Source organism: Orbicella faveolata, unplaced genomic scaffold (genome assembly GCF_042242905.1).
Source record: "Orbicella faveolata isolate gen_17 unplaced genomic scaffold, um_ofav_v1 contig_2, whole genome shotgun sequence".
Lineage (NCBI taxonomy): Eukaryota > Metazoa > Cnidaria > Anthozoa > Scleractinia > Merulinidae > Orbicella > Orbicella faveolata.
In genome coordinates this window covers 1,497,207-1,511,180 of record NW_028301547.1, presented here as the reverse complement: position 1 = coordinate 1,511,180, position 13,974 = coordinate 1,497,207, and the positions used below count along the sequence as shown (strand labels likewise).

The window sequence follows — 13,974 nt, the reverse complement described above, 5'->3', positions numbered from 1 at the left end:
CTTGGGTATTCCTGTGTGTGAATTTGTACACCTCTCAAAACCACTCTTTACTTTCACAATCATGTTCCTCTCTTGGCTCGTGTGATCCTTCGAATTGAAACGAACAATACCTCGCGCATCACAACGGAAATGTTTGGTTTGCGACACTGACAATACTGAAGAGAGTTTGTTTTTCAATGCTCGTTTTATTTCTCACTACATCAAGACCTAAGTGTGTGCTCGTTACAAGCAGATCATACAACTCTTAAAGTTAAATATTCTACACTACTTAATATTAAACATAACCGATCGTCCGGCCTGGTTCATTAATCTGTGAATGTCCACACAAGTTTTATTGAAACTGTCGTGTCGTGTTTCTTCTATTAGTGAAGTGCAACTTTACTGTGTTGTGTTACGATTATGTAGTGTGACTAAACTATAATTTCTACTAGTTTGTTGTGTCTATTTGCGATCATATTCTCTGAAAGAACAGTCTCGTAGAAAAGATTTCCCAAACGAATTTCTTGGCAGATTCTCTCCAAAAAGGATAGGTTACAAAAGTGATAGACAACTACCCTCGAAAGATAATCGTCTGCCCTCGAAACAAGCTCCTGAGTAGAACACACTTACTTAAAAGGGGCTCAGTCAAGGTTATTGAAAAGTTAAGCGTCAATTTTTCAAATTCGTCGTTTGTAATCCGGGTTAATCTTCTCCATTCTTAGCCATCCTTGTTCCTTTATGGTTTATCATTATGTCTTTGGTGCTTTTCTATCTTATTAAACTGTTATTTTCAGGTTTCCTACCATTTAAAGGTAATTTTGTATGTGGCCAAAATAACTCAAAATACCGTGACTGAGCTCCTTTGAACAATAAACGAGAAATCAGACTATCATTTTCTTTCTCTCTCTATTCTGAAAGTAAATTAATTAAGTTGACGCGTGAGAAGTGCAAGAGTCTTGGGTGGTTTGTACTTGCCAACCTCAAACTAAAAAACGCAAGCAGCAGTGGTGGTAAACATCGTGTGTGTCAAAAGAACTGAAAGTGATATGTCAGACACGAAAGACCGTGTTTCACCGAATTTCCAAACACTGGGAAGATAGTTGAAAATACGATGCGTGGCGAAGTATTTTTGACGAATTTCGAGGTGTTTGGAAATGCGGTCAAACACTGATATATCTTCTCGATCGAAACTACAACTAGGAAATAAATGGAGAAATAAAATCGTTTAAATCTTTGCTTATTAATTAAGATCAGATATCCAGACACCGTCACGGTCATGATTTCTTTTGTTTAAACTTAATGAAAATTGAGTTTGAGAACAAGATAAGTATTATAAATAATAATTCACCGCTGCTACTTGATAAAACGAAGTTAATACTTTTTCGAGTTTCTGTTTTTTTCTTCCTGGTTTTAACTAATCATGTAATCTGTATGAACAGCGCAAGTAATTGTTCCTTCCATGTGTCGTGTCTGTGAGTCAGTGTGGAATTCCTTGTCCCGTTGCTCTTTCTTATTATGCTGTAAGTGTCAGCTCGTCTCCTACATCGAGTTCTCCGCCACCGTAAGACACACCGTCCAGTGCCAACTGTTAAATGAAAACACGATAAGATGAAAAACCCTCACACCAAATAAATTTTGTGAAGTAATGAATGACGCATGCTTTAAAAACCCTTATGACGTACAAAGCACGCGCGCCGGTCTTATCTAATTCCTATTGGGCCATCATAGTAAAAATCTCTATGTACGCACGGCCGTGCGTATATAACATGACATATGTAGTTTCATTTTAGGTGCAAGATTTCCGTCGAGTTTAGCTGCGAGTTCCTTTTGTTAAAGTGTCGGCAATGTTAACATCATCCTTGGACATTATCTGGACATTATCTGTTCCTCGAAGTTCACAGTTTTCCTCAAGCTACGCTCTCGGAAAACTGCTTGCTTCTCGGAACAGATAATGTCTGCGGACAAATATCCGAGCCTATTTTCGCGCCAAGTGGAGGCTGTTGTTTATATATATATTACACATTGACACTTACGTTTTCAAGAGTCCATCCATCAAATAACCTTTTTGCTTTTGTTTCAACCGAGCGCCGTTTCCTGGTCTTAATGTCACCCTCAGCCTCAAGGGCTACTTTGACAGAGCTGATGGTTCCCACGTCTGGGAAAGGCAGCTTGTGTGTCTGTACACTAGAAAGGATAACGAATTTACAAAGAAATATCCAATTCAATTCAGTTCAATTCTTTTGTTTACACTACGTTTTACGTTTTACGTTTTACGTTTTACGCGCGTTTGTAATTTTCCCAACCATACTATGATAGATGAGTAATCGTATGAAAGCTTGAGCAATTTTTACATCACACCGAAAAGTATAGGTGATCGTATGAATGCGAATGCAATTAGGACTTACACCATGAGAGATATTTGAAATTTCTCTCAAAATTACACAAGCCCTTAGGGGAGAGCAATTTAAAAGAATTTTCAAATAGCACTACTACTGCATGGAAATCCTTTTAATTTTGAGAGCAATTCAAGTATGATTCGTAGTGTGAATCCTAATTGCATTCGCATTCATACGATTACCTATACTAATCGGTGTGATGTAAAAGCAATGCATCTGAAATAAATCACAACATGAAAATGAGTGCTGAAAACAAACAAACAAAAAAAAGACCAACGATTTGCAAAACTAACATTTAAAATCAAAAGGAAGGTAACTATGTAGTTGTTTGTTGAAACAGGTTTTTACCACATGGCCACCAAAAATTTGAGTTGGAAGGACTTGGAGACCGGTGAAGATTGGAAAACAGTTCCGAACACGAAACGAGGGACATTTCTGATCCTTCCAGGTGTTGGAAGACGTGCGAAAGAAACATGAGATATACTCAGTAGAGCAATAATTGAACAGTTACGGCCACGAAATTTGCGAAAGAAAAAGATGACTTAACGTCAGAGTGGATCAGTTGCGTCTGCGTCATGGAAAAAAACAGTCGTTAAACAAAATTCGTTCACTCGCACATGTTTCAACACATTCATCTTTTTTCCTGCGTGCAATGCATGCGGCAAGCGAATAAATTCACGTGCATGTACGCCGACAGAATTTTCCTTAAATACGATGGATTGAGGAAACAACGTTTTAGATTACAAACACTCGCATTTTCCACAATTTTTCGTCAAACGAGAAGCCGCGAAACACGAGTTGGGAGAAAACGAAATTACGAGTGTAGCCGACTGATACACTGCTCTGACCAAACACAAAAATACCCAAGATATGAAAACACAGCAAGGGCAACAGTAACAACATTAGTACGAATAACAAGAGCAGAAACAATAACTTACTCGCCACCCTCGTTTTCATCGGCATAGAGTTGTCCTCCCGATGTGACAAGCTGCCAAGGCGAGGCACCAGAGTTACCCACGAGTTTTACGTACACATATCCATCGGTCCCATGGCAACAACTGAGCCAAGTGTTCTCCTTGGTTGACAGAGTGATTGTGTGATCCACGACTGCAAACAAATATGCGCCATATCATTTATACCTCACTCACAAGGCCTTAGACTGGATCAAGCCGACGTCTTCATCATGTAATTTACGTGCACTCGTTTGTAAATAATTCATTGACGCGCGAGCTTTCAACGCTTAAGTAAGCCTGAAAGCGTTTTCTGAGAGGTCTACATGCAAACACGCGGATATTGTTTGAGATAATATAGAATCTTCCTGGATCTTAATTCATAGAAATTCTGAATATTTATATTAAAAATATATGACATGAATGTTAAAAATTTTGTACATGTCTAAGGCATTTTTCAGTTGTTTCTTCGAGTTCGGAACCGCTCAATTTAGTGCCAACGGTACGGTGATCTATTAAGAGGTTTCCCTGAATGATGAATCCTATGAGCATTATAGCAGCTGGTGTTAGCCAGTACCGACTATGTATGTGGAAGCGCGGTGATCTCATGGTTAGTGCGCTCGCCTCCGGATCGAGTGGTCCGAGTTCGAGACCTAGCTGGGGACATTGTGTTATGTTCCTGGGAATACACTTCACCCTTACAGTGCCTCTCTCCACGAAGGTGTATAAATGGGTACCGCTGAACTTAATGCTGGGGGTAACCCTGCGATGGACTAGCATCCCATCCGGGGGGAAGGGAAGGGGCGGGAGTAGAAATAATCTTAGTCGCTTCATGCTACAGAAACTGGAGATAAGCGCCGGCCTGATGGGCCATTTGGCTCGTATACAAACTTACAGTGCAACGCAACTTACAGGATGGAGCGTTACTGCATTCGTAATATGAGTTTATCTTTTCCAAATCATTGGCATCCATGTGCGAAACTGCTCCCAGAGTTTCAGAAGGATCGGATTTGGACTCCATAGTTGTAGCGTCAGTGCCATCACTCTGTTTTTTGCCAAAGGCAGTATTCTTGTATTGCATGATGGAGTGTTTGTCGTACGAATATCCAAAGTTGTTCTGGCTTCGCATGTCGAACTCCGACGAATACCCTGCCAACGAATATAACAAAGAGAGGAAAATGAGTAGGCCAAGCTGGTTCACTCTAGTTTACGTGAGTTTTTGTATTTTGCGAGAACCAATTTTTGCCATTGGAAAAGACTGATTTTTCTTGCTGGGTATAAAATTTTGCGGTTTTGGGAAGTCTTGTTTAATTGAAATTTCAACGTTTCGCATTTTTTTTGATTAAGCTGTATGTAATTGACAAGTGAAAAAACATGTAGAGATGTTGAACACAGTAATCCAGTGATCAGTTTCACTCTATCACAATTAGTCGTGTTCCTGTGGGGCTGATTATGCCGGTAATGAATTAGCAATAACATTTCATCGTTTTGTTTCTGCGGAACGAAAAGGACCTTTGTAAATAAATAGAAGCAACAAGATTCTACTTGTAATGTTCGAATATATAATTTCGCCAGTGGAGTAAATTTTTGCGGAGAAAATTTGTGCGGGAAATAATTAGTAATTTTTTTTCGCTGGAACTATTCTTTGCATGCGGATGGTGAAGAAAACCGCACAAATCGCAAAAATTAAACCCGCTAAACTTTAGTACCACATAATAGCTGAGCGCCAGTCCCACCTTTCTTCCTCCCCTCCTCCACAATTACAACTTTGAACGCTAACAGCTTCAAGAGTGAATAACATACCCTCCCCGGGGTGGCTCCCATATAAAATGGACGGGGGTGCTCGTCGGAAGTTTTGAAAAGAATCCCTAAGAGGCACCCGGCACGCGGCAGGACCCTGTTCTGCGGTATTTACGCTGCAAAAGCGTAAATACGTCTTTATCATGAAAGCTCATTGGCTACTTTGGTCACTGTACACAATTAAATACTGTTTCTTGTAGTTAATTTCTATCTGTATTTATTTTTCCTATATCGTTGTGAACCATCTCACGTTAAGTTGTTTTTCTGTAAATAGTGTGCGATAATAAAACTGAAAACTGAACTGGCCATGGCTTGAAATTTCTTTTACCCCTAAGAGCTAGGTACCAATTCTGAGACAAAATTAAAAATCAGTTGATAAACAAATATATTTCGGGTGTCTGGAAAACCCGAATAGCGATTAGTCGCGAATAACGAATAGTCCCAAATAGCGAGTAGCGAATAGTACAAATAGTGTGAATAGTCTAGAAAAGTGCGAATAGTCTCGAATAGTGGCGAATAGTGGCGAATAGTGGCGAATAGTGGCGAATAGTGGCGAATCGTTGCAAATAGGGTACCCAGGTTCTCGCAGTCATCCTCGCAGTAACGTGGGATGGGATTTTCCCGCTAAAAAGCAAAGACGCGTATCAGGACAAAAGGCGAAATGTGGAAAGCGAACTGATCAACATGACACGAGCGTGGGACAAAGTTCACTTTTGACATTTCATTTGACATTACCGAGCTTAAAATTTACCATCTTTATTCACTTAGCACAAAAAGTGTTTCTTAACGTAATTTCTTTTCTTTACACCGTTGCAAAAGCGTAAATACGTCTTTATCAGGTTATTCTTGTGTTTTCTGTTTTTTTAATGTCTGCGATGGACAGCTCTAGCCTGAGTCCGGAGAAGAAAAGGTAATAAATTCAGTGAAATTCTGTTGCTTATTTGGATAATTAATTAACGCAAGATATAGCTTATATGTTTTTTGTTTTTATAACCAGGTGTTTTCAGTTGATAAACTGACACAGACCGTGCTTGGTCGAATTTATCATCGTCCGCGGATAAACGCTGTTGCTCCAAGTAATCAATTTCAACGAATCCAGACCAGTGCTGAACTAAAGTGGTGACTGTTGACGACTATGCGTCACTATTCGCGACTATTCGTGACTCTTCGCCACTGTTCGTCACTATTCGCCACTATTCGCCACTGTTCGCCACTATTCGCACTATTCGCACTATTCGAGACTATTCGCACTATTCGTACTATTCGCTATTCGCTATTTGCGGCTATTCACTATTCGGGTTTTCCAGACACCCAAGCATCTCCTGTCATATATTTTTCGGTTTGATACCCTAAAGGACCCTAAAAGGTTAGCGAAAGCTCGCTCTGTGAACCTTTTGAGGCTCTAAGAGGTACCAAATTAAAACCACTCTTTTAATCCCTACAAGGTACAACGAGTTGCCCCGTCCTTTATATTTGGGGGTCCCCTCCCCGGTAACATACCGTCCAAAATATTTTCGTTGTACACTGTAATGTACTGATCTCGGTCCAGCCTAGTGTGCTCGTGGTAAAATCCCAGCATATGCATTATCTCGTGAGCAATCGTTCCCCTGTTGTGACATCCATTTCCTAGAGTGATATCTTGACTGTCTCCTATGTGTCCTATCCAGGAACTGCAGCTGTAAGGAGAAAATATTCATGTATTTTCAATTCGTAGAACTGTGTCCTCCAGCCCTTTATAATTCCATTAAAGGAGCTCAGTCACGAGTTATTTCGGTCACGTACAAAATTACCTTTAAATTGAAGGAAACCTGAAAATATTAGTTTACCGTTAAGATAGAAAAAAACCAAAGAGATAATAACAAACATAAAGGGACAAGGATGGTTAAGGATGGAGAGGATTGACACGGATTGCCAACGACAAACGTGACAGATTTAGGTTAAAGTTTCCAAGATGTGCAGGCCGTGGTTAGATGGAAGGTGTGTGTGAAGTGTCCGGACTGCGCAATAAGCTGGCCTATTTTTGTTGCGTACACGAAGAATCTTCAATTGACTGTCGGATTGTGCCTGACTACAGGAAAAAAGTACGTAACGAATCTAAGGGTACCCTGGGTACCAGAGGTATTTTCTCGCACGCGGCGAACGGAAATACTTCGCTTCGCTGATAGCGGCGAAGCCGAGAGAAAAAGTTTTCGGCGCAGGTCACAATAGAGACATGAACGACACCGGAAACCGCGCAAGAAAAACCTCCGGCACCCAGGGTAATCTAAGTGCGACTTGTTGGCCTCTTAAGGTCTTTTGAGGGTGCCCCGGGCTCACAATCTTTATGCATTTATTTATTCAAATGCCAGGGTGATGTCTTATACCGATGATACTGATGTCCAAACCTAGCAAAGTCATTTTGCAAACTGACAAACTGGCATTTGTAACCTAATGGTTAGTTCGTGTCGTCAGCGCCTTTGTTTTTCATAGCTGTATCTATAATCTAGTATGTGATTTAAGAGCTAATAAAGAGGATGCTGTTGTTGTCGTTATACTGTCACAAAAAAAAAACAACAACAACAGAGATTTGTGTTTTAAAAGTGTCGTTCTCAGCACTGCTTTACTCATTTTCGCATTCCAGCACCGTTTTTTTTTTCCAAGATTCAACACTCCAGTATGTTTACCAAAACCATAACAGTATTATTTGGCCCTTTCTTTATTGTAACCAGGCGCATCTCCAGTCAGTCGACACCACATAAGATGATAATGGCCAGAGACCTTGTATTTAAAGACTGACACACTGATGATTGTAAGTAGTGTTTCCTTTGGTCAATGTTGAGGCGCAATGGCCTCATGGTTGGCACTCCGAGCGGTCTGGGTTCGAGCCCTGACCAGGGACATTGTGTTGTGCTCTTGGGCAAGACACTTAACTCTCACAGTGCCTCCCACCGCCCAGGTGTATAAATGGGTACCAGCGAACTAATTGCTGAGGGTAAGTCGCGAGGACTGGCTTCCCATCCAGGCGGGGGGAGGGGGGGAGTAGAAACATTCCTAGTCACTTACTGCTAAAGAAACCGGGATAAGCTCCGGCCTGATGGGCTACTTGGTTCGTGTGCGGACTTTACCTTTACCTTTCGTACGTCTGGTCGATACTTACCCATTTCCGCTGGTGAACTCCACTTCATGATCATCTTCACTTCCTTCAATCAAATCAATGCAGGTGTCTTGCGATAACTGGTGGATGACAGTTTTTGCCCACTTGATTGCATCGGAATTCATACTACTGGCTTCAAACATAAAAAAAAAACCAGAAGTCTTGAAAACTACTTTTAAAACAGACGGCGGCTCGAGATTTCTGTCTGCTGAGGGTTGGCGAACGGCTAATTAACTGTACAAGTGAAGAAACTTTCAAAGGTCGATAGAAACCGAGACAGCTCATTATCATCTAATCAGGAGCCCATCACTAGGAGCGTGCAACTCCCATACTAAGCCTATGTCACGGCATTTTTATATACCGGTCTATTTTTAGGCTTTTTTCCGCGAAATAGGTCAGTTCCGGTCTACATGAGCGCGCATCGGAAGGGGAAAAAAATGGCAGCCTCGGGGGGTTGTTTTTTCTTTTTAATTTTCAGGTGAAATGAGGCCGTCAGTTGAAAATAATTAAGTCCATGCTTGTGATTGGTCACTGAAGTTCCTGCAGGGGTCTAAATTCGCGGTAAATTCAAACTAAAAATAGATCGGTCTGTGAAAACGCCGGGACAGGAATTTATGGGGTAGTTGCACGCTCTTAGTGATGGGCTTCTGATCTAATATTGCTTTAGCTTTTCCAAAAATCTATTAAAATAAAATACATACGAAACACACATTTTCACTCCAGAAGACGTCGAAACAACGCCGTCGTAAAACCTTCAGTTCTGTCCTCTAAAATTCGCTTCTTCCTTTTTTCACTCTAAACAACGGACAACTGCTTACGAAAGCTTACGTTTATTTTGAAACTAAACATTTAATAGATTTTATTCGCACTATTTTAACTAGCCTAAAGGTATTCTCACACATTTTTTTTACATTTTCTACGTACAGACAGCCACACCAGTTGTAGGACCCGTGTGGTAAATTGTATTTCTTTTTTGTTTAGTTACCAAAATAATAGGTGATGTCGACTCTGCCGTCGCTACTTTTTGGCCAGCGGTATGCGTTGGATGCCGAGCCTCGTTTGCGGTTCTTGTACTCGTCAAAGTGATACTTGTGGTAGCTGTTGCCATAGACAGGAGCTGATAAAAAAAAGGGTATATTGTTAACAAATAAAGAAACCTGCAAAAACATGAAAATCATTTGGGTCATGAATTCAGCGAGTTTAAACAAAGGAAATCACGGTCGTGGTGGTGTTTGGATATATGATCTTAATAAGCATAGATTTTTACGACTTTAGTCGTCCGTTTTCTTCTTAGTTTTAATCTCGATTGAGACGGATAAATGAGACCCTCAAAACAGTTTTTGAACACCTCGAAGTTCGTCAAAATTGCACTGCTGTGCGTCATATTTTCAACTCTTTTCTCGGTGTTTGGAAATGCGGTCAAACACGGTCTTTCGTGTTTGACATATTACTTAATTATCCGGTATGGAATCGTATATTTCTCTGACGGTTCTTACCACGTTTAGCTGAGATGGTCTCCAGTGGATAAACCTCCTCTCTATCTGGTGCAGGTAATAAGTGTCCCCGCCTATTTAGAAAATGGCGGAGTGCTTTTTCACGAACTTGGACGTTCTCTGCCTCACTACGCTTGGACCCGGAAGGGTTGTCTTCCACCGGATAGTCTTTAATCGGGAGTTCATCAACAGTAGAGTCCATGCCTTGAGGGGAAATACACCACATGAGAGCTATCTGTTAAACAATCTCACTGTTTTCTAAAGTAGCTATGCAAAGCTGGTATGCAGGCAGAACTGTTATCAGAATAGCGCCTGATTGTCGTTGAACGCCGTAAAGGCCACACTAAGGCCTCTTTTGGGCGTATTTCTTTTAAAGACCTGTTTTTAGGATGGGTGTAACCGAGAACGAGTAAGGCCGGTTTACTAGAAAGGAGTTGCTTATTTCAATTTTATCGAGAAATAGACGAATCTCTCCATGGATTTGATACTGCCAAATCCTATTTCTTTTCTTTTACTTCTTTTATTTTAAACCAACTAATGCCAATAACAAGAGATGAAGAGACCGTCTTACGTTTCTGTTTAAGTAACACTGAATGAAATTAAAAACCACGTGCAAGGTAAATAACTCTTAAAACACAGTCACCTCAAAATAATTTTTTTTGTTCAAAATTTGTTTGAATTTGTCACCCTAGGAAGAGGGTGGGCCAGGAGTGGGCTTAAGTTATCTGACAGGGGTGGGGCGGGGTTTATTAGAGAGCTGGGCCTCTTCATTCTATGTCATTTACATTCCTCTCAGTCTTTGAGAATTCGCCTCGGAAGAAGAGTATATTGTTAACAAATAAAAGAAGAGTATATTGTTGACAAATAAAAGAACCTGCAAAAACATGAAAATCATTTTGGTCATGAATTCATCGAGTTTAAACAAAGGAAATCATGGCCGTGGTGGTGTTTGGATATATGATCTTAATAGGCATAGATTTTTACGATTTTAGTCCTTCGTTTTCTCCTTAGTTTTAGTTTCGATTGAGAAGATAAATCAAACACTCAAAACGGTTTTTGAACACACCTCGACGTTCGTCAAAATTGTACCGCGGTGCGTCGTATTTTCAACCCTCTTCTCGGTGTTTGGAAATGCGGTCAAACACGGTCTTTCGTGTTTGATATATTACTTAATTATCCGGTATGGAATCACATATTTCTCTGACGGATCTTACCACGTTTAGCTGAGATGGTCTCCAGTGGATAAACCTCCTCTCTATCTGGTGCAGGTAATAAGTGTCCCCGCCTATTTAGAAAATGGCGGAGTGCTTTTTCACGAACTTGGCCGTTCTCTGCCTCACTACGCTTGGACCCGGAAGGGTTGTCTTCCACTGGATAGTCTTTGATCGGAGGTTCATCAACAGTAGAGTCCATGCCTTGAGGGGAAATACACCACATGAGAGCTATCTGTAAAATAATCTCACTGTTTTCTAAGTAGCTAAGCAAAGCTGATTTGCAGGCAGAACTGATATCAGAATAGCGCCAGATTGTCGTTGAACGCCATAAAGGCCACACTAAGGCCTCTTTTGGACGTATTTCGTTTTAAGATCTGTTTTTAGGATGGGTGTAACCGAGAACGAGGTAGGGTTACTAGAAAGGAGTTGCTTATTTCAATTTTATCGAGAAATAGATGAATCTCTCCATGGATTTGATACCGCTAAATCCTATTTCTTTTCTTTTACTTGCTTTATTTTAAAACAATTAATGCCAATAACTAGAGATAAAGAGACGGTGTTGCGTTTCTGTTTAAGTACCACTGAATGAAATTAAAGACCAGGTGAAAGGCAAATAAATCTTAAAACATAGTCACCTCAAAACAATTTCTCTGTTCAAAATTTGTTTAAATTTGTCCCACCTAGGAAGAGGGTGAGCTTAGGTAATCTGACAGGGGTGGGGCTGGGTTTGTTAGAGAGCTGGGCATCTTCATTCTATGTCATTTACATTCCTCTCAGTCTTTGAGTAGGCACCTCGGGAAATTAGGTTAAATTCATACTAGGTTTTTCTTGTCATTTCCACACTTAAACGAATTTAGCCAAATTTTATTTTTAGCAATGTTTTCTTCCGACATAAAATATCAAGTGATGTTTTTGATCAACATGCCTTGTTAGGATTTGTGCGATGCCGTCAAAGATTTTAAAGGAATACTTATTTTAAGCGGAGAATAGAAACTTTGACATAGGATCGAATTTTTCAACCGTTTCCCTTTATTTCAAAATGATGATGTCCGGCAAACTTAGATGTTCTCGACCCAGCTTACCCCGTTCGTCGGTTTCCACTGGATAAATTTCTTTTTCGGGCGGGTCATCGCCTGCGGAGTCCATACCTTGTGGAGAAATGCTTTATGTCAGTTTCCAATCTTTCGTTTACGATTGCTTAACTTAAAAAGGCATAAATACCTTGTGAAGAAATGTTTGATGTCAGTTTCCAATTCTTCGTTTACGATTGCTTAACTTAAAAAGGTATAAATACCTTGTGGAGGAATGTTTTATGTCAGTTTCCAATCCTTCGTTTACGATTGCTTAACTTAAAAAGGCATAAATAATGTATTACTCGTTGTTCCTCTCCTTTGCTCAGCTATAGAATATTTATTCAAACGTTCTACAAAAGGCCAACTGATCATGAACCACAGCAACAAACCAAAAGAAAAACCAATGAAGTAGAAACGAAGTCAAACTGACGAAAATAAACAAACAAACAAACAAAAATCTTATTTATAAACAAATTAGAATCTGCACATCACCCGATAAAATAATTGACCTGTATTATTTACCAGAAACGTTTTGATCGCACTCATATCGTCCAACGAATATGGTTGCTGGAAGTCTTGTCTTATATCATATCTAAGACCGTAAACGACATTGCACAGAGTGTGAGGATGATTAAAAGGGGTAATTTGTAACTTCTATTATGACGCCTTGTGTTCGGCTGCATGTGGAGTAACAGATATTATAACACTTGAAGAGGGCTAAAATTAATTTAATATTGCCGTTGGGTGTGTTAATTACTTTACTAAGAGGTTATTTTATTCGTATCAAGTGGCCTTTGTAGCTCAAAGATCTTTAACTGTTATATTTTAATGTTATCAACGTATTTTGTTTACAGTAAAGCCCGTTAAAAAAAGTTAGTTAAGGTGGCTCAAAACAGTTTCCAGTACTTTCCAAGACTTAAATTTTGATGGGTCATCATAACCACTCATTATATATCAGTTGATGCTACAATCATGGTATCAAAAAAACTGCCCAATTATTGGTGAACACGTTGCTATCATTTTCGTGGCACAATAGATTACCATAGCAACAGCATTATCTGCTAAAAACACCCTTAATTATAGTTTTAGAGGCTTATAATTCGAAAAGGGCATTTTAATTTTAACCGGCTAAGAACTCAAAAACGAGCTCGGTGACTCCCGTTTTTTAATTATCAAATTTTGATTAGCAGGATAAGGCGCAACTTTTGACAAACTTAAAAATAAATACTGTGCATTGGGTTCAGGGCCACCTTATATTTTTTATTTGTTTTTTTTGTCCTCCGTTTTGCGGTGTTCTCTTCTCTTTTTTTTTTTCGTTTTGTTGCGTGATGTTGAAATATCTCACATTACTTGTGTCGAGTTTTAACGATGGCGCTTATCTTCGATCCCCAAGACATGCAAAGACAATTGTGTGACAGCCACAAAATCAAACATATAGCTCCCTAGTTTTTGGGAATTGCATATCCTTTTTAGATTTATTTTCAGAAATCTAATTGCAGAAAACGCACTCCATTTTAACGGTAACAAAACTAACAAGCTACTTAAGGTCGACAGAGTTTAAACGCAAGGAAAGCAACAGCTATGAATAATAAAAAATGCCTGATGCAAACAAAGGCTGCAATATAAAGAGGACTTTTTCGTGAAGATTACCGGATCACAGTACAATAATAAGTGATGCACATCTATTTTAGAAATTGTAAACTAACAAGCTATTTTTCACTTACCATTTGGCTTCCGAGGGAAAGTTACTGCCGACGCTAAAATCGCCAAGAACACAAGTTCTTTCAAAAGAAAAGCCATTATTCTGACCTGTTCGTGTTTCAGCTTAACAGAATAAGACAAGGCAATAAAGAATGGTAGTTTTGACTTGCAATGTATCTCCTTAAATAATCAAATCAACGCACCACAGGGGTTGGGAACTAGTCTATAACAATAC

General features: G+C 39.7%; 1 protein-coding gene across 2 annotated transcripts; it reads right to left on the bottom strand.

Annotated features, from left to right (window-relative positions):
• Positions 1–165: 165 nt before the first annotated feature.
• LOC110058239 (uncharacterized) lies at positions 166–13,961 on the bottom strand. Of its 2 annotated transcripts, XM_089289099.1 has the most exons (11): positions 13,763–13,961; positions 12,048–12,113; positions 10,966–11,166; positions 9,755–9,955; positions 9,244–9,375; positions 8,262–8,391; positions 6,626–6,801; positions 4,238–4,474; positions 3,314–3,482; positions 2,013–2,163; positions 166–1,564 (listed from the first exon to the last, which is right to left on the bottom strand). In XM_089289099.1, the coding sequence occupies exons 1-11, from the start codon at positions 13,836–13,838 to the stop codon at positions 1,493–1,495; spliced, it is 1,611 nt and encodes a 536-aa protein (XP_089145225.1). In that variant the 5' UTR covers positions 13,839–13,961; the 3' UTR covers positions 166–1,492. The 2 variants fall into 2 exon arrangements, with proteins under 2 accessions (XP_089145225.1, XP_089145226.1); XM_089289100.1 differs by lacking the exon at positions 12,048–12,113.
• Between the last annotated feature and the right edge of the window lie 13 nt (positions 13,962–13,974).

Bases quoted from the DNA above. Each gene is read 5' to 3' on its own strand.
- LOC110058239 (XM_089289099.1), bottom strand. From the start codon at position 13,838: ATGGCTTTTCTTTTGAAAGAACTTGTGTTCTTGGCGATTTTAGCGTCG. The intron at 8,392-9,243 runs GTAACTAAACAA...TTATGTTTGAAG, and splicing joins CGACATCACCTATTATTTTG to CCAGTAGTATGAATTCCGAT. The intron at 4,475-6,625 runs GTATGTTACCGG...ATTCGTTGGCAG, and splicing joins CAACGAAAATATTTTGGACG to GGTATTCGTCGGAGTTCGAC.